Source organism: Urtica dioica, chromosome 4, assembly GCF_054948205.1.
Source record: "Urtica dioica subsp. dioica isolate 48M chromosome 4, U.dioica_male_clone48M_v1_H2, whole genome shotgun sequence".
NCBI classification, from domain to species: domain Eukaryota; kingdom Viridiplantae; phylum Streptophyta; class Magnoliopsida; order Rosales; family Urticaceae; genus Urtica; species Urtica dioica.
In genome coordinates, this window is record NC_142759.1 from 7,762,716 (window position 1) to 7,782,072 (window position 19,357).

Consider the following 19,357-nt stretch of genomic DNA (forward strand, 5'->3'; position numbering starts at 1 on the left):
ATTATGATATGTCACATTACTCCTTAACTTCGTAGGAAAGCTGTCAATTGGGCCGGACCACCCGTGAGCTAACCGGTGCAACTTTCTTTTTTAAAGTTTTTGGGCCGGCCCGACCCTTTTCGTAATAGGGTCAGGCCGAACCGGGCTTTAATGAAGGGCCTGGGCTGGGACTAGGGTATAGACCCTCAAGCCCGGCCCGATTCATGCCCTCATAAAAGCCCAATCCGGGCCCGGCTTGGACCCTAATTAGGTCTGGTTCAAGCTCAATTTTTTTAAATAAAATAAATATTTTTTTTCTTTTCAAATTATATTTTTATGTAGAAAAAGTAGTTTCGACACATAAATTTGATTTTATATTAATGATATAAATATTTTTTCTCACATTTTTGTTGTTTTTATTAAAATTGTATTTTTTAATTTTAAAAAATATTTATATATATTTTTTTAATAATTAAAGCCTGGGCACAATTTAGGCCCTTTTTCAATCCCGGGCTCAAGGTTGACATTCGGCCCCGAAGATCGAGGGTTTTGTCTTGGATTGGGCCTAAGGTCTTATTCTTTAGGCCCGGCCCTCCAATCAAAAGTTTTAGGTCGGGCTCGGGCTTGGGCCTCTTTTGGACTTGAAGAAAAATGACCGGTCTAGCTCGGTCAGGCCCTATTGTCAGCTTTACTTCGGAGTAAAACCATAGTTATAATGGTAGGTGACTGTTAAACTCTTTAAGTCGTACAATGATATGAGATTCAAGATAATTGAGATCTTGACAACTATAATACAATTCAAGTCCTCCCTCATAATAATAATAATAATAATAATAAATAATAATAATATAATTCAAGTGCAACACGTTGTGTTGTTTCGATGATATGTTAATTATGATACATTATATCTGGTGAGCAAGTAATTGAATAAATTAGGTTGGCATTCAATGATTTGGATCATCGAGATATGAAGTTGCAACTTGAGTATCTAAAACTTGTAACTACGTAGTCTCTCTTATTCACAGACGTTCAAGCGTTGAAAACAAAATGACTATAGAAATATATTAAAAATAATTTTCACCTGATTAAAGTAAGTTATATTCATAAAGGATATTTGCATTATCGTGTAGTTAATATTAGTATAAATCTCGCAGTAAATATGTCTTGTGGACAAAAGACATTTTCAGCACTAATCAGTTAGTGGAGAGTGTTCAATGTAAGAACGAATACTGACGTTATCGATGTAAAATTAATCGGGATTTTTTTGTTTATCAAAAATCTATTTTGTATAGATCCAGCAAATCCTTGACTTGCCTTAAATATTTAATTTTGGTGTAAAATTGATATTTTTTTAATTTATTTGTGTTAAATATAGAGTAATAAGTTGTAGATAAAATATTACGTCATTCAATAAATACTATCATATTATTGCAACGACGTATAAAATTTGGTTACATTTACGTCCTATCGACTTCCGTAAACTGATTTTTGGGTGGGACACATGGATCATTATGTATATTTGGGTGGGATCATTATTCTTTTTAGAAAAATTAGTCGGACTAAGCCACTTAAAACGTTAATATTGCAGTCTAACCAACGTTTCACCTCCTAAATTTCAAATCTAGCCACGAATGATGATGTGACTTTATTTTTAATTTAGCAAATTACTATATTATCATCTATTAAAATCGGTTAACATCAACATGTAACCAACATTTGGTCGGCCAAATATTGCAATTAATACATGTCAAGCTTTTCCTTTAAAACAAATACACGTAAACTTTTAATAGTACATAATATTTTTTTTTATAGTTTAATTAGTTGATTTGAAAAGGGCACTCAAATCTGCGTAATCCATAATGTAAGGCAAATTTTCTTGGATTAATTTCAATTTATTTTACACGCGATAAGTTTTGGCTGGCTGAAACATTGTTTTCTATGATTTATGTTACGTAAGGGTATTTTCGATATTTTCTAACCGTTTATTTCTGTAAATGACTAAATTACAAAATTTACCAAACGTTAACTACATCTTTAAAATCATGTTTGAAATTCACTACTTGATAGATTACCCTTCTTTTTATTATATTTTTCTTAAGAAGGGCTGTCTAATCAAACTCTTGTATCAATTGGGTTGAGTGGAGTAGGAAACGTGATAAGAAAAGCTTAGTAATCTCCTTCACGTCTTTTCCATAAACGTTTTCTCAGAGATGAAAATAGAAATTGTCATCAAATCATCTGATATTGTGTAAAGCACTTTTGTTGGTTTGGAGTGTAGCGCATTACTTGATGTTGATATAACACGACGGGTTTAGAATACATATGCCAAACGTATCCGTGCGATAAAGCGAAAGAAGTTAGGGTCGAATGACCATCGTTGGCAGTACGGTAGTACACCATTTATTTCACGTGTTTCTTAAATTAAACGAGACATTTGTCGATTACACTGAATAGGGACGGCAAAGAAATGTTAAACCCATCAAGATTTGTCAGATGAATCCACATTTATGAACGCCTGTAACATGTCCACCACAAACTTATATCATACGTGATCAGGCATTTGTCTTTATATCACAAATGCAATACGAAAAGTGATCCAATAGGCCATAAATTCACCTGAAAAAACAGGACAGCTATGTACCAATTAATCCATTTCATTACCGCTGAAGAATCGTCCAAAAAGAGTCTTAAGTGCACTATACCCACATCCTCAAAAAGGCATGGCATAGCAAGCAAGTTCAAATATTTAAGCATAACGCAGTTCTAGGTAAAAATTCGATGCCCAGTTCCGGTTCTGATAAGGAAATTGAAACAGAAGACGCTCTTAAACAGTTTGAAAATATAAATCCTGATTCTCTATCGAAACAAAAGCATTAATCCCGATGAACCGAGCTTGACCAGGAATCCTTACTAATTCTGCGGAAAAATAAAAACTAGACATGTATTGACATAAATCTTGGTCTAAACAAGTTTGTTTAGCACTACTCTCAAGCCTTAGAAGTACAAGCGACAACGTGGGCCTTGAACTTCTCAAGCTCTGCCAAAACTTCGTCCTCGGGTCGGTAGATCAAGTCACTCATGCGCCATATCTGCACGGGAAAAGAATCCTATTAGTTAATCCAAGTTTCTCGTTCATAGTTATGCTTAGTTTTTGGCACTTCAGCTATTCAAACCACAATCGAGCAATCAGTTTCATGTTACAAAGTTACACGAGATTGCGTAAAAACAGAACCTGTAATGTTCCTCCGCCGCCAGTTGTCTCGCAATCGTCAGACACACTTACAATGGTCCAAGGATCGAATGAGTTCCAGTGAAAGTCAACAATTTTGTCCCTGTATAAAGGAAAACAAGAAGAAGAAAAAAACAGATTACATACTAGGATATACTTCACCTTGATGATAATGCTAGAAATACATCCCAAACAATTATTTATTAAAAATCAAGAAGTAGGCCAATAAAGCCCATCTTATGTCAGGTAGTTGAGACTAATTTATGATTCATTATATTAGGATTACAAATATTTATGAATTAGCCAATATACAAGGCATGTAAAACAAAAGTGATAGTGACAGTGACTTAAAAACTTTATTAATTCTAGTCCATGAAACATGAAAAAGCCAAACCTGTGCCCAGCGTGCTGGAAAAGCAAGCCATTAGAACTTTGATTTGGCCTATCAACCTTCTTCCCGGCCTGAAAACGTTGTCGTTTACATATTTAAGTTCACACCTACTGAATCTACTACACAAGACACACATATAGATGAAAACAGATTCGTATAATAAAATTTCGTACATGTTCATAATCCCAAACGTTCAGGAGACCATCTTCTGCAGAACTTCCAAACACTGATGCTCGATCCGGAGACCACTGCAGTAAAAGATTTTGTTAGAATATGCAAGTTAACACGAATATTTTCCTACGAGTAGAAAGACAATGAGGAAGTGATAAAACATGATCCATGGTTATCACCTGGACACAGAGGACAGCAGCTTTGTGACCCTCAAATTTATGAACAGGTGTCCCAACTCCATTAGAAGTTAAATTGCGACGATCATACAAGCGAATGGAATTATCTGCTGACCTGAACAGAGTCATGCCAAACTCAAAAATCAGGGAAAATCATAAAGCACAAGAAATTTTCAAATATTGAAGGGGACAAAGAAAATATAAAAGAAGAAATAAGAGTGCAGAGAAAAAAAAGATGAAGATATTATTAGTACCCAGTTAGAATAAGATTGTTATCATGAGGACTCCAGTCAACACAGTGGAGATCGGCATCATGTGCTTTTTCAACCTGCGAATGAAGCCATTCATTGTATGTAACAAGTCAAAGATTATAATGATGAATAAGAGAAAACTAACTAAGAACTAATATATATACTAGAGAGAACGCTACAAAAACTAAGAATCAATGTACTAGAGGGAACACTACAACTGAAAATTAAGTAAGAACCAATATACTAGAGAGAAAGCTACAAAAATTATGATATTCCTATAACCACGCTTTTGGCTGCCTTGACAGCTGTAAGTTTCTCATAAGCTACTTTCTTTATTAGATTTTTTACCTAAATATGAGCCAACTGGTTATTGTTACTACGTCATCCGATAATAAACTGGTTCATTGAAAAATAACCTTTATATCAACATTTGATATGAAATACTAGAGTATCTGCTAAATGGTGTTTCCAAGTTTCTACTAACATCCACAGACACTTGCTTTAGGACATAACAAAAATGGTCGCCAGTCTCACCTTAATAGCAGGGTCAGAGCCAACTCGAGCATCCCATAGTATGAGACAAGAATCATCACCGACGCTACAAAACTCCTCGGAGCTTCAACAGAGACAAAAAAAAACAAGTCATCAAATTTGGAAGGAGGAAAAATAGTAATCAATTTTGTCTAAACTAAACTAATTAGGAATTTGGATATACATATGGTACAATGAACCACAGCTACTCGGCAATTTAAGCATAACGAAAATTTCAAAACTCTGCCCAGTATGTCAGTATGGTTATACAAACTCAATTTCCACAAAGCTCAAAACAAAGAAAAAAAAAACCCATTAAATCTTTTCAAGGCACCTAGATGGACAAAATGCCACGTCTTCAACAGTATCATCATGCCCATAGTAAATTCCCCGTGGTGCAACGGTATGACCATTAGCAGCTTTATCGTCTCCACTTTTGGCATGTTTGATGACTGATCCGCCAGATCCTGGAGACTTGTTTGCCGGATCTGTAGCTGCTTCTGTGATGTGGTCTTGAATACTCCACAATACCACAGACTTGTCTTTCCCTGCAACACAAACCTCCATTATTCAACATTAATGGGAAAAAGAAACAAATTTTCTAGTGTGTGCACATATATTTGCATTATTACAAACAAACTTCATGTATTAGATCTTACGGACGGAAATGAAACTTTGTGTATAAGATCTTATGGGCGGAAATGATTCTGGCTCTAGAGAGAATTTATTTCCAGAATAAAAAATAATGTAAATTTACTGTTCTATTTTTTTTTTTAAATCTCTTACCATGCACTCAGGATGACATTTATTTACCGGACAAAGAATTTAACCAATATTTAATGGTAGTCAAGGAAAAACAATTGATATAGATTGCCAACCTCCAGAAAGTACATAGGGCTCAGTTGGGCACATTGCAAGGGCAAACTCTGCATTATCTTGATGGCCAGTCAAAATCTGCAAGAAGAAGATTATTCCAGTAAGCAAGAGCTAAACAGTGAACCAAATAGCCGTCTTGAACTAATCAACTGTTTACACAAGTGTGAAATTAATTATTAGAACCTAAAATTTGTAAATTTAACTCTACAAACCAGCCACGGGCCTTTGCTATACAAGAATTTCACAGCAAAAACCTTGTTCTAAAATGTACATCAATGTTATCATCCTGGTCCAAAACCAAAACCATACCAAATCCGGACGAGAATTCGCAGCTCCAAAAACAGCGTGGCGGTTTGGTTGGGCTTCAACATCCCAAATGAAAACCTGAACAAATTTCCATTAAATTCAATGAATGAAAAATCAAAACCACAGACCAGCAAACAACTCCGAACTCAGGCACACTTACGTCGGGGCTGTCGGTGTGTGTAGCAACAATCTTCGAATTCTGTGGAAGCTCCCTGATCCTGTTAACCTATCAGAAAAAAAGAACAGCGGTCATATCAATCAGATACAAATAGCAACTACCCAATTATACAAGAACAGCACTCACTCATACTCGTTCCCCGAAAATTCATCACCACAGAACATACCTCTCCGGGATGTATGATTGTCTTGTACTTCTTCACAAACGGCGACCGCGCTTCTTCATTGAACTAAAAAAAAAATATCAACATAACTAGAAAAATTAAAACCCTAGGAAGCACGCCATTGAAATAAAAACAAACGCCATTTCTTAACCTGCGAAATGTGGTCGGCAGCGGCGACCCTTGGCTTGACAACCTCGCAATTCGCTATCACCAGAGTGTTCGGAACTGTACCGTCGGTCTGAGAAAGAGAGAGAGAGAGAGACGTTGAAACATCAATGTGAATCGATGAACCAATGAACAGGCAGGGGAAGCGAAAAACCTACCTGCTCGGAGAGGTAGAGGCGTTGCCGGTTCTTGTAGGTGCCTTGCTCGAGTTGCGGGCCCCACCTGAGGGTTTTCTAGGTTTAGAGAGAGAGAGAGAGAGAGAGAGAGAGAGAGAGAGAGAGGTCGTGAGAGAGAGTGTTTACCGGCAAGAGAGAGATGGCCAGAGGAGGTTGTGGTTGGAGAGCCAATCGTAGAGGACAGGGACGACGGATTTCCATTGGGAGTAAGAGTCGTCGGCGCCGGAGTGAGGGTGTTGAGGCTTCTTGAGCTTCGGATGGTCTTCTTTCTTCTCTTCCTTCGGCTTCGGCTTTCGTCCTCTCGTCTCCTTCTTCTTCACCGGCGGCGACTGAGCTCCTTCCATTCCGCCGATTCGATTCTCTCTCACTTCTGTTCCGGTTTGCTGTGTCTTAGAAATGAAAGAGAGCTAAAACCCTCCCTGACTCTCTGATGCAAATGTAATGACAAGCGGAAATAAAAAAATTAATTATTTATTGCTCAGGGTGGACCCACTGACACGTGTTTACATATCTCGCTCTTTCTCATTATTTGTAAGAAAAATTTGATAAAATATGTGAAAAAAACTTCTTTTTTTTTTTAAATCTTCTTGTTATCGTCAAATTTAGAAAATCATCACATTATTTTCGGACAAAATACTCTTAAACATATAAATTATAAAATCACTAATATCTCCCCTCTCACATAAACTTTAAATTTCAGCTAATTTCATTATGTTTGCATATATTACACTTTTGTAATGCTGCTTTAATGATTTGGATTTGATCATTTATGATTAATTTGCACTGCACGAGTCACAGTCACGACAACACGAGAAATTAGAAAATTTTAAGATGAATTTTTTGACATCATTCCTTGCGACGAATGGACATTGTGTTTTTTTTTAACTATAATTTGTGTGCGTGGACTATTTTTTTTTTAAATGATTACAAATCTTATTGCGTGTTTGAAGGACGTCCTAATCACAAGATTGTTCATGAGTTCTAGACCGCCCTCATAAGATGTGGAGGCACATGCCATCAACTCTCAGTTACTCAACTTGTACATTCCGTGAAGTTCGGTCATCGATATTTCCTATTTTCTGATGATGAGCTTTAGAAGGAGGAAGAAGTGCCTGAAGACAGTAAAGTTTGTTATATTGTCATTTTTTAATTTTAGGTCTGGTTTTTCACCTATAATTTCCTTATCATAATAACCTCTTTAAAATCGAAATTACAGTATCTTAAAAAAAATACTTTTCCGAAACAAATTTCAAATTTTAGCAAGGTCCAAAAACTTCGTTATGATTATAGATCCAACTGCTCATAGGGTATTTACCGTTGTTTACTGTAAATTTTTTTTTTCGGGGGCGTCTGAATCTTACGCTGAAAGATATTTGAAGGAATCAAAACGTATTAAATAACCCCATTAAAAAAAAAACGTATTGGACTTGGTGCATACTAGGATTAACACTGCAATTCCTCTCGCCTAGCCTCAGTTACTATCCCCTGTTTAAGAAAGTACATGATACTAAAAAGTTAAACCAAACATCTCTTCTAAATTCATAATCTCTCCATTAAACCATCCGCTAAGTATAGGAGACATTTCTTCCCATTCCGGAAACACACCAATGGCGTATTATCCTGTCTATATAGATAGTTCAAGGCTCAACAAAATTTCATTAGAGTTCACGTCGAATAATCAGACGTAAACACCCGAAGAAAGCAGCAAGAACAAGGATCCGAAGCCCTGCATGATACATGATTAAACAGTATATTTAGGAAAAACAGCCAATCAACGCACTATAAAAAAGTAATGAAACCTGAAATTGCAGGCATACCAGGAAAACAGAAGCCACTGTGCCGGTTATGAGCTCTTTGACAACACTGCGGTTTTTCCGAGACGCGGTCGCTTCGTAGCTGCAAATGAAAAATGCAATAGTATAAGTTGTGTCTGGTATAATGGGTGACCCGAAATATGTACAGGTTGAGAAATACAATGATACATGGGAACTGAGTTCTCAGACTCTCTTACAGGATACTCGTCCAAACAAAGCATATTAATGCATGCATGTTTTAGTTATTTGTTTTGCCAAGGCACACTAGGGATACAAAGGACAAAAATACATCTAATTGTTCGAGTAAACCGTTCATTCAAATTTCTGAAAGCCTGGGACAAAAGCATAGATTATGAATGCATGTATAACCTATGAAAAAAGGAGGTATAACAAGGGATACACGGGAAAGAACGAAAAAGAAAACGACAAACTATAACTCGAGCACATGGAATTTCAGTGTAATTGTATCTAAACTCAGAAAAACTGTCGAAATGCAAAGAGAAAGAAGAATAGCCTCAGCTTGGCATCCTTGATTCTTTTTACATAGAAGTGCTATCTCCTGAAACGTATTTGTCACAGGGATTTCCATAATAACTGTAGAAATAGAAAACTCGCCAAACTAGTCCTTGTATTTTATGTGATTGTGTAATCAGTACACCACGAGCTGTATCCACTAGAATTAGAAATAGAGAGTAGTCGTTTTTTTCCTGGGTGATATAAGAACCCTTTTTAATCCCTGGTCAGTGTGTGTTGTGTGTATCTGTATTCTAAATTAATTCTCGATGAATCATGAGATGATTCTTCGCCTTCAGTAACCATTGGAGCTATAAAAAGTTTTCTATTATTCAGCAGAAAACTAGAAATGAACATTGTCTGCTATCAGTCAGATGATCTTAAGTCTGTTCTTCGAAACACAGATTATATGAACCTACATCAGTATTGAACCCATAAATTCAACCCGTGTTTAATTCGATATTGTGAAAGTTACACTTACACTATAAAAATCTTATCCCGTCATAACAGACATAACATCAGAAGCTAGAGTTTAATGTTCTCATTCTCAACTAATATTTACCCTTGGATTGGAAATTACATACATACGTATACACAAGATATAAGGTGGAATTTCAAACTATCGCATTTCTCCCTAATTTCCTAACAATATGTTTCCTCTTCAATTGTGAAAGATCGTCGCAGGATTCTAAACCGCATAATTGACGATAATCAGATTCAGATTGAAAAAACCGTTTTCCGGCTATCTCTCTCTACGTCAGATCTACGGAACTAAGATCGTGAACCAAAAATCGAATTGAAAAATATAAAATTTTCGATCACAATGATCTTAGATTCAATCGAAAAGCTTACATGAAGAAAGAGGCAGTGACGATGAGACCGATCGCGAGCATGACGACCGACAGAGTAGGGTACCAAGCTTCAGGCACTGGACTCGTGATCGCTTTCGGAGCCTACATTAAAAGAAAAGGGAGACAGAAAGATTGAAGGCCATGAAAATTATTAAAATTGAAAATACTAACGGAATTTGTTCATCACGTACCATTGCAGATATCGGAGACTGATAAGTGGGTCTTCTTCTTCTTCTTTGCTTATGTTCTGATCTGCGAAATCGAGTGAAATTGACTATATGATGTTATACAATGACCGTTGGATCTGTACGATTAGAGGCTAGAACGAAATCCAACGACTTGAGAGGCTAGTAAATATTAGCCAGGTAAAATCGAACTTTGAGTTCTTCGGGGCTGGTATGTCTAAATTTGTTAATTATTTGGTATATGGGAATATAAAATTGAGAAATTGAATCATCAACTATAAAGTTTTCCAATTTTTCACTTTGTAGAGACATTATCTATTCACTTTGTAGAGTCATATGCAAAAGACGACAATCCATATTTTAGCGGGACGATTTTTTCTTGTATCGAGTTTGAGTCTAATTTATCTTATGTATCTAATTTTTTGTCTATCTTTCAAGAGTAATGTGTTATATAATTGTGTGCGGACCATTTTAAATCGCTCATAAATTCTTACACATGTTACTCTTTTTCATAGACAATTAACTTGTTTGATTAGCGTATATTCTACCTTTATCTACCCACTATTATCTATGGACTTTTATTTACAAAATTTTTAAAATAAAACTTTTCTCACGTTTTTAGACGAAAAAAAAAACACTCATTAGACTAATATAGAATCGATTTTTTTTACTGTCGACTTCTCACATCGATTGACGTCGATTCTAATAGTGATCGACTGTCAAAGTCTGTCACTGGTCCCTATGAGTGCTCAACTATATAAGGTCGGGAGGGTAAAATACCAACACTCGTACTGCTATTCAGAGGGAGCTCTTCAAAGTTCAAACTACAATAAAACATAAACTGTAAAGGTTAAACATGGACAAGCTCCACTCTCTCAAGCGGGTAAAAATCATTCGATATGACTTCATTCTACAAAGTTTGACAAAAATATCGGAGTTGGACACGATCTCTACCTGATATATCTAGTTATAGTTATTCACGAGACACAAACACGTCTCTTCAACTAGGCCTGTGCACGGTCCGGTCCGGTCCAAAACCGGTCAAAAAACCGGACCGGACCGTTCAAAACGGTTCAAAAAAACCCAAACCGGACCGGACCAAAAAACTGTAAAAACCGGACCGGACCGGACCGTTTTAAATCATCCAGACCGGACCGGACCGTTTTAAACCGTTTAGACCGTTTTGAACCGTTTAGACCGGACCGGACCGGACCGTTTTGGACCGTTGGACCGTTTTGAACCGTTTAACATAATTTTTTTAAAAAAAACCATTAATTTTCCACCAAAACACAAACATATAATCATATTTAGGAGTTCAATACATGCACAAATGCCTAATTTGGTTAATTGGACATCAATTAATTTTTTTTTAATTTTTTTAAATTTTTTTTATAAATAAACCGGTCCGGTCCGGTTTAACGGTTTTTTTTTTTAAAAACCGGACCGGACCGTTTACATTGAGTAAACCGGACCGGACCGGACCGGGGAAAAAAAAAACCGTTTTAAACCGGACCGGCGGTTTAAAAATCCCCGGTCCGGTCCGGTTTACGGTTTTTACGGTTTTTTTGCGCCGCCCTATCTTCAACCACCTCATTACCTAGGGTCCTATATTAAGCTCTAAGAATGTACTTCGCAACCGTAGTAAATGAGAGCCAGTCTGGTCGTTCAACGACCATGGTCTCCGTAACTCAACTAACCTACTTTAGTACTTGCTCAGAGTCAGAGTAAAACGAAGATACGAAAAAAAAAAAAAAAAAAAAAAAAAAAAATTGAAATTGCAGGGGCAACCAGGAAGGAAGAACGTATTTTCATTTCCCCAAAATATTTCTCTGTACAAAATACAAGTGTAAAACAAATGCCTTTCTCTTTCCCTCTTTACACTCTCATTGATTAGATTTACATTCTAAATCTTGGACCAAACACCATTATTCGCTTTGCAACAACTCTCACAGCCGGCGCTTCGAACCTCATTAATTAAGCTTAATAAACCCCCGTCAGAAGATTCGAACAAAAATTCATGCAACGAAAAAAAAAAAAAAAAAAAAAAAAAAAAAAAACCTTTCAGGGCATCAATTCGAACCGTTCCATAACCTGAACCCGAGGCTGTGCTCACTAACGCTTCCCCCGGACAACGTCCTCGTTCGTTCCCAGAAGTGCCCGCTCCTCCGGGCACCCGCGAGTGGACCGGAGCTCGACTGCCTCCGAAACGACTCGGAATCCTCCGTCGTGGCGGGCCCCGCGAAGAGCTCGGAAGCGCTCATCCCTCTCTCGTAGCTGTGGATGGAGCAGCGGCTCTGCTCGGGGCGGTCGTCGTCTTCCATGGCTTCCTGGTTGACCTCGTCGCACACGAGCTTGAGCGCCTGGACGACCTCGCCCATGAAGGGGCGGTTCGAGACCTCGGGCTGGACGCACATGGACGCGATGGCCGCCACCTTGGCCGCGCTGTCGAGCGGGGGATCGGGGCCCAGAGCGCCGTCGATGATGGCCTCGAGGCTCTCGCTGCCGGTGAGGAGCGGCCGGGCCCACGAGACGAGGTTCTCCTCCCCGGCCGGCTGCGACATGTCCACCGGCTTCCTCCCCGTCAGAAGCTCCAGCAGGACCACCCCGTAGCTGTACACGTCGCTCTTCACCAGAAGATGACCGGTCATCGCATACTCCGGGGCCACGTATCTGCAAATCAAAACTCATCACAGAATTATATATATATATATATACAATTGATTGAGTAACTAAGCCACCGAAATTTGGAGATTTGCTAAATAGCCAATCTTTTGTAAAATTTAAGTAAATAGTCATTACGGTGATGTGGCTTTGTTTAGACGTTTATAACATTCCATTTATTCCCTTGGAGTCTGATGGTTATTTACATTTTATTAACGAATATTTACAACTATTAATGTCTTTTTTAGTTTTGTTAATAAAATCTCGAGGCTATTTACTTAAAATTCACCAAAGGTTGACTATATGGCAAAACTTGAGTTTCTATATGGTTATATATATATATATATATATATATATATATATATATATATATTAATCTGGGTTTAGGGAATTGAAAACACTTGCGATTGATAACCAAGTATATATAGAACGGCTAAAACCCAGGACCTCTTGGAAATAAATACATTTTCTACATGCGAGGTTTATGCGGAAAGTTTGTTAATCTAAAATTAAGGTTCTTGTCAGGGAAAGATGAGACAATCAATGTCTCGTCAAGTAGTTTGTTTTGTTTGGACCTTAAAGGTTTTTGTTTCAAGAGATTAAAGGTCCCGTATAGAACAGGAACCAGAACTTCAAAACAAGTAGACTGGTTGAACCAGATAAAACCCATTTAAATCATCATTTACAGATAGACTTGCGGTCATGAAAGAGCAATACATGGGAGTAGATAGATCAGTGCTAGAAATGAAATATCATACCCGAATGTTCCCATGACGCGGGTCGATATGTGTTGGTTTTCCTCGTCCAAGGCGGCGCGAGCCAAACCAAAGTCGGAAACTTTCGGCGTAAAATCGTCTTCCAACAAGATGTTACTCGACTTGAAATCCCTGTGTATCACACGGGGACTCGAGTCCTCGTGCAGATACGCGAGCCCTCGGGCCGCACCGAGCGCGATCTTCACCCGCGCACCCCAATTCAGCGGCGCACTTTCCTTGTCCACGCCTGATAGATAATAAAATAATAGAAAAACTATCAGGATAAAAGATCGAATACTTACGATGGAGAAAAAAAGAAAAAAAAAAAAGAAAAAAAAGAAAAAGGTATTATACATACCATGTAAGTGAGATTCGACACTGCCATTTGAGATGAGCTCGTAGAGCAAGCAACGGGCACGATCCTCGACACATATGCCAATGAGCTTTACGAGATTGCGGTGATGAAGCCGGCTAAGCATCTCGACCTCAGCCAAGAACTCGCGAGCACCTTGCTGGTCGTCCCTCTTCAGGACTTTGACGGCGACTTCGGTCCCGTCCTCGAGAACGCCGCTGTACACGCGCCCGAACCCTCCTTCCCCTATCACTCTCGAGGCCTTGAAGTGCTCGGTCGCCCTCTCTATCTCGCTCGCCGAGAACGTCTTGGCCGATCCCGTGTATGTCGCGATGCTTGACCCGAACGATAAAGTAGCAGAACTATCTCTGCTCTCTAAAACCGACCCGGTGCCCACTGGAATTTTTTTATTACGAGAAATCAAAGCTTATCGATATATGTCTACAATTGATTAACAGTCACCTAGGATTTAGGAAGAAACTAATTACCGGATGGTTTGGAAATGGAAGGTAGCAAAACATGTGGGGTCGGTTTTGGTTGGGAATTCTCGTCCCTTCGTCTGAAAAGAAAAATCCAAGCGGCGGTGGCGCAGAAGATAACTGCTAAGGAGGACGAGAGGACAAGGACGGTAATCACGCCGCCACTAAGACCGTTCTTACGTTGACTCTTTGGCACGTCGACTCCGAGGGGCTTTCTCGTATTTGCGCTGTCGTTGGCACCGGGATATGGGCCATCATCAACTATGCCAATGCCGGAAGGTGGATGTTCGGGTAAACCTACAAGTTATAGCATAAGAAAGGTTCTATTAATAAATGGATATAAAGGAGGGAAGAGCTTTGTTTGGGACCCGGATTTCACTTAGGAAAATGAAAAAGGTGAGAAAAAACAAATTAAATTTTTTGTAGTGTAAGGAAAATAGAAAATTTTTAGGGGACAAACGAAAGATTTTTCTCACTATATTTCCTATTATGGTTGGGATGTATTAAAAAAATTTGAATGACAAAAAAAAACTGAAATTTAAGGGAGAGAGATAATGTATTTCCACTTATTTTTAGAGGAAAAATCAAATGCAAATTTTAGTTATAACATTTACTTTCATATTTGTTTCTCCCGTGAGGCAAGGAAAATGCTAGGGATTTTAATTTTTTTTTTCCCGATCGTTTCCATGGTGTTGAAAAATTGTACCTGGATACCGAACATACAAGACTTCATAATCGCCAAAGTGGAGTTTTCGAATGGCCACTTGTTTGTTCCAAAATCTTTGATAAATCCAAAAGGCAGTGGTGTTATCGAACTTTTCTCCGAGCGGCACCAAGTCGATGAGGACGACCGTCTTATCCGTTTGCTGGTTGGCCGCGTTAGCTCCAATGATACGAACCTGGCTTTGTTTTACGTAAACCCCGGTGGCGATTTCCTGGGCGAGCTCCGAGACTAACGGGAAGAATGTGTACAAGGAAACACTGAGGCGTAGTCCCACTTGAATCGGTAAAACGCAGCTGCAAGGTGACCCGGGCGGGGTGTTCGCGTACGGCTCTGTGCAAATGGTTGTCGAACAATCTGCAAGCAAGAAAGGAAAATGGTATGAAAAAAATCACTGTTTCCAACCTCTATTAAAAAAATAAAAAAACTGTGCGCAAAACAACCAACTAATTTATTTAACAAAAATCAGGTAAATAGCCAACTAAAATGTTTGGAATTGCTATAAAGCCAACGTTTCGTAAATCTTAGGTAAATAGCCATAAAGATGGCGTGGCCTAATAAATGAAAGTGGCTATTTACCTAAGATTTACGCCTGTAAATATATGAAAGTGGCTATTTACCTAAGATTTACGAAACGTTGCTATTTAGCAATGTCAAACTGTAAATGTGGCTATTTACCTAATGGACCCATTATTTAAAGTCCTCATAAAAAAGAAAAGAACAAAACCTTATGAGTGAAGCATGAGAATGAAATCAGCAAGTGTTTTTTTTTAACCTTCATTAGGGGGTGGAGGAGGGAATGCTCGGAATGGTGGTATAAGTGGTGGTGCCTCTGGGATACTCGACGGAGGCGTGGTAGGAAAAAAAACACCTGGCGAAGAAAATAAAATGACCGATTTGTTAACTGTAACTACAATCCGCCAGTAAGGCGCTTTGCTGCTATTATCAATGGCATGAGAATTAGAGACTAAGAATACACAATAAGGAATCAAGTATTTTTCATACTTTTGGGGTTCCCAGATGAAGCTTTCTGCGACGGAGCGGGTGTTGGTGAGACACTGGCTAATGGTGAAGCTATTGGGGTATCTACACAATCCATGTGACTCGAGAACTCAATAACCCGAATGAATTTAACTAAAATCTGATTCAAGTCAGAAAACAGTACCTGATATTGGTACCGGGGGTCCAGGAGGAGAATGAAAACGGCCGTGTTTTCGTGCTCGGAGCGGTGATGGTGGGACCGCGGGACCTACTTTATCAGCAAACTAAATAAATCCTAAATCACCGATAAAATAGCACCGTTTTATTCCCTGGAAAATTACGAAGCCTACCCTTCTGTTCTGAAGTCGGAGGAGGAGAACGTGGATAAGACGGTGCAGGAGTGGGATGGGCGGTTTTTTTCCTTGGATTGTAAGGATTCTTGAACGAGGCCCGAGGCGACAACGCTGGACGATGTCTATTAGTATGAGATTTGGGAAGCAAATTCGACGGCGCGGGAGCAATATCCGAACCTATATGTATGTATACATAACAGGATATAAAATTATAAATTAAATATGTAACCCCATTAACATATTCTGCAAGTTCCAACAATGTTTATTTTTTTTTCAACGTACCATTCTTCACTGGGGTTCGGCTCATTGGTGGCGATGGCTCTGGATTTTTATTCGAAGGTGCAGCAGCAGGAGAAATTGTACTCTCTGGGACATTCAGAGTATGATAAGTCGGCAAATCATGAAAATTTACAATTTGGAATTAATACTATACAAGTTTTTGGTCATATATATGCCTACAAAAATCAACTGTTTTACTTAAAAAATTGTACTAGAAACATGTAAGTTCTGACAGAGCTGGAGAAGAAGACAATTGAAGTAAAAAAAAAAAATTAATAATACAAACTACATGTTTTCCTATATGAAAAAGATAAAAAAAAAACTACCTGGTGGTGTCGGTGAACTTTGTGGTGCTCGACTTGGCAAAGATATCCCGGGAACTGCATATCATCAAAGAACGGGAAGTGAGAAAAGGTCGAGCTCAAATGAGCCGAATATGAACAAAACAAACTGCATGTTTTCCTTCACGAAACAAAAAAAAAATTTACTGGGTTGTGTCGGAGAACGTTCTGGCGCTCGACTTGGCGAAGATATCGCCGGAACTACAAATCATCAAAGAAAGGGAAGTCAGAAACAACTGGTTACTAACAATGATTTTTCCTTTTCTTCTCAAAATATGAAAGTAAGATGATATATATAGCAAGGTGTACCCGGAGGACTCGAATTCGGTTCCTTTTGTGGCGGCGGCGATGCGGCAGAAACTGTTGTCGAGATTAAACCATTACCAGAAAATTCTAGTATTACATAAAAAAAAAAAATTATAAAAAAAAAAATAAATAAACAGCAATGATCATGTACCTGGAGTAATGGGCTCAGAAACTGGACTCGCATTGTTAGAAGAATTTCTTTGACGATCACTCGGAGGCGAAGCCACCGGCACACTTGGATTGACAACCGGGGAAACCTGCGGCGAAATCCTCGAAGGCGTCGGAACTGGATTTGTGAACCACTTAACAATAAGAGCCCGTCGTTCAGGAAATTCATCTCGACTACAAATCATAACTCGGAAAGAAAAGAAGAAGAAAAACACCCCGAGCGGATTATCTCATCTCATCTTACCCGGAGCAACTGGCATTGAGCTTGGTGTCCCTACAATTGGATCTTTTCCCCGAGAATCCACTGGTGGAATAGAGGGTGCGTGAGGTTGAGATTCGTTAGGCAGAGGAGCTGTACACAGTCACCAACACTTTATCAACACTTAAAAGTTGTTGGTCTAGAGAAAGGCATGAAAACTGTAATGAGATTGCAGAGATGAGGAAGAAAGTTCATCTGGGGCAGAACGGAATTCTCGAAAGTAACGGAAATCAATCATTTCATTCCGTTTATTAATAATAATGTATGAGGTTCTTTTCAGTCATTTTTTTTTCACCTTGGGAAACCGGTGCGTTTTCTAGGGGAGGGCTTGGAGGACTGGCTGGGGCGTTTCGTTGACCAGGGATGAGCTGAGAAGGCGAAAATGACCCTGCACGTATATATATATACATACATACATAATATGTTACATGTATTATCACGAGATCGAATATATTATATTATGGATGAGAGTTTACCGATTTGACGAGGCGCGGGGCTCGGAGGGTTGCCCGTAAATGACACTCCATGGCCGGAAGGACCGAGCGTTGCTTCTGTGAGATGAATCACGGACAATAACAGTGGTTACTTTTAAGGGAAAACTAAAACAAGCCGTGGAGATTTATAATACATTTCGCTCCCTTAAGGAAATGTTACAGTTAATCACAGTCCTAAATCACATTGATCCAAAAGAAGTAGAAAACACAACTGACTCTAGAATAAGTCAGAAAGTGGGTTCCAATGAGTTCTAAAGCTAAGTTCATTGCAGCTCTTTTGACAAGCAAACTTCTTTATTCAAGCAATTAAAGACCCAGAACCAGATCAAAATGTTGCAAAAAATCACAGTTTTTTTTTTTTTTTTAGCAATACCAACCCAACATGGATTGAGCAATATAATTGAAAGAGAAGAATAAAAAAGTGGAAAATGGACATTTTAATGTACCTGAAGATCCTTGAAGAGGCAAAGCAAATACAATGAGAGAGAAAGAAACCAGCTTGAATATTGCTGGCATCACCATCCACATCCTCATCCCATACACACACCCCAACTAAACACCAAGCTCTCACAAATGAAGTCCAACTTTAATGGCGGAGAAAGAAATCAATCAATCATGCAAGCAAGCAAGCATGCCAATTGAATCAACTAATAAATTGGGGTGTTAAAAAAAATAAAAAATAAAAAAAGAAGAAGAAGAATAAGAAGTTTGATTATTGGTGGTGGTGATAGCTTAAAGCAACAAGAAGAAAAGGGACGTTGGAGGCAAGTAATTGGAAGGAAAAAGTTTTATCGGAATACCCAGAGCTGGGTTTGGTGAGAAGCCCCAAAACAACCAAAAAGGCAATCACTTTGTGAGAGAAACTCGTGCTCTGGTCTAAGCAGAGCCGTGAGATCTCCATGGAAGGGAAAACCACTGCTTTCACTGACATGAGGATTTGGACACGCCCAAAAACTAACCCAGAAACCAAATTAATTGCCAATAAAACAAATAAAAAAAAAATACACAGCAGAAAAATAAAATAAAATAAACTATGCGTACTATATAATACAATATACTATACAATACACTACGTATATAATATACGCAGACTGTAATGACACACCATCCACAGCACAAACCAGGAGAGAGAGAGAGAGAGAGAGAGAGAGAGAGAGAGTCGTAATGGGTGGCCAGGTGGGGTAGAGTGAGAAGAATCATATTAGATTTGAGTGATGTATAAATATAACCAACCAAACTTCATTTCTTTTCTA

General features: G+C 38.5%; 3 protein-coding genes across 5 annotated transcripts; all 3 read right to left on the minus strand.

The window, feature by feature from the left end:
- Nucleotides 1-2,615: 2,615 nt before the first annotated feature.
- Nucleotides 2,616-7,032, minus strand: LOC149399966 (WD-40 repeat-containing protein MSI4-like). Its single transcript, XM_089612044.1, has 15 exons — nucleotides 6,719-7,032; nucleotides 6,575-6,638; nucleotides 6,403-6,489; nucleotides 6,255-6,317; nucleotides 6,071-6,136; nucleotides 5,914-5,988; nucleotides 5,607-5,682; nucleotides 5,063-5,276; nucleotides 4,732-4,813; nucleotides 4,201-4,274; nucleotides 3,950-4,061; nucleotides 3,773-3,847; nucleotides 3,603-3,670; nucleotides 3,212-3,311; nucleotides 2,616-3,068 (listed from the first exon to the last, which is right to left on the minus strand). Exons 1-15 carry the CDS (start codon nucleotides 6,934-6,936, stop codon nucleotides 2,967-2,969), a joined length of 1,476 nt encoding a protein of 491 aa, XP_089468170.1. The 5' UTR covers nucleotides 6,937-7,032; the 3' UTR covers nucleotides 2,616-2,966.
- A 930-nt stretch (nucleotides 7,033-7,962) lies between these two features.
- Nucleotides 7,963-10,119, minus strand: LOC149399967 (uncharacterized). The gene is made up of 4 exons (XM_089613869.1): nucleotides 9,962-10,119; nucleotides 9,772-9,872; nucleotides 8,410-8,488; nucleotides 7,963-8,318 (listed from the first exon to the last, which is right to left on the minus strand). The coding sequence occupies exons 1-4, from the start codon at nucleotides 9,962-9,964 to the stop codon at nucleotides 8,271-8,273; spliced, it is 231 nt and encodes a 76-aa protein (XP_089469995.1). The 5' UTR covers nucleotides 9,965-10,119; the 3' UTR covers nucleotides 7,963-8,270.
- A 1,626-nt stretch (nucleotides 10,120-11,745) lies between these two features.
- Nucleotides 11,746-19,089, minus strand: LOC149399968 (Protein kinase superfamily protein). 3 transcript variants are annotated; one of them, XM_089611638.1, is made up of 18 exons: nucleotides 18,551-19,087; nucleotides 18,087-18,161; nucleotides 17,906-17,998; nucleotides 17,596-17,703; nucleotides 17,335-17,469; nucleotides 17,187-17,237; nucleotides 17,025-17,078; nucleotides 16,863-16,916; nucleotides 16,540-16,623; nucleotides 16,255-16,434; nucleotides 16,089-16,175; nucleotides 15,929-16,009; nucleotides 15,699-15,794; nucleotides 14,909-15,280; nucleotides 14,212-14,499; nucleotides 13,730-14,119; nucleotides 13,375-13,618; nucleotides 11,746-12,625 (listed from the first exon to the last, which is right to left on the minus strand). In XM_089611638.1, the coding sequence occupies exons 1-18, from the start codon at nucleotides 18,636-18,638 to the stop codon at nucleotides 12,025-12,027; spliced, it is 3,081 nt and encodes a 1,026-aa protein (XP_089467764.1). In that variant the 5' UTR covers nucleotides 18,639-19,087; the 3' UTR covers nucleotides 11,746-12,024. The 3 variants fall into 3 exon arrangements, with proteins under 3 accessions (XP_089467764.1, XP_089467762.1, XP_089467763.1); XM_089611636.1 differs by having other exon boundaries at nucleotides 13,375-14,119; nucleotides 18,551-19,089; XM_089611637.1 differs by having other exon boundaries at nucleotides 13,375-14,119; nucleotides 16,089-16,172; nucleotides 18,551-19,088.
- Between the last annotated feature and the right edge of the window lie 268 nt (nucleotides 19,090-19,357).

Coding starts and splice junctions, on each gene's coding strand:
- LOC149399966 (XM_089612044.1), bottom strand. CDS start 6,936: ATGGAAGGAGCTCAGTCGCCGCCGGTGAAGAAGAAGGAGACGAGAGGA. Junction 4,062..4,200: donor AACAATCTTATTCTAACTGG/GTACTAATAATA, acceptor GACTCTGTTCAG/GTCAGCAGATAATTCCATTC. Junction 3,312..3,602: donor TTCCAGCACGCTGGGCACAG/GTTTGGCTTTTT, acceptor TCCTTTATACAG/GGACAAAATTGTTGACTTTC.
- LOC149399967 (XM_089613869.1), bottom strand. Junction 8,489..9,771: donor GTCACTGCCTCTTTCTTCAT/GTAAGCTTTTCG, acceptor TTTCATTTGCAG/CTACGAAGCGACCGCGTCTC. Junction 8,319..8,409: donor CAGTGGCTTCTGTTTTCCTG/GTATGCCTGCAA, acceptor TGTATCATGCAG/GGCTTCGGATCCTTGTTCTT.
- LOC149399968 (XM_089611636.1), bottom strand. CDS start 18,638: ATGAGGATGTGGATGGTGATGCCAGCAATATTCAAGCTGGTTTCTTTC. Junction 17,704..17,905: donor AAACGCACCGGTTTCCCAAG/GTGAAAAAAAAA, acceptor GACTGTGTACAG/CTCCTCTGCCTAACGAATCT. Junction 14,120..14,211: donor TTCCATTTCCAAACCATCCG/GTAATTAGTTTC, acceptor AAAAAATTCCAG/TGGGCACCGGGTCGGTTTTA.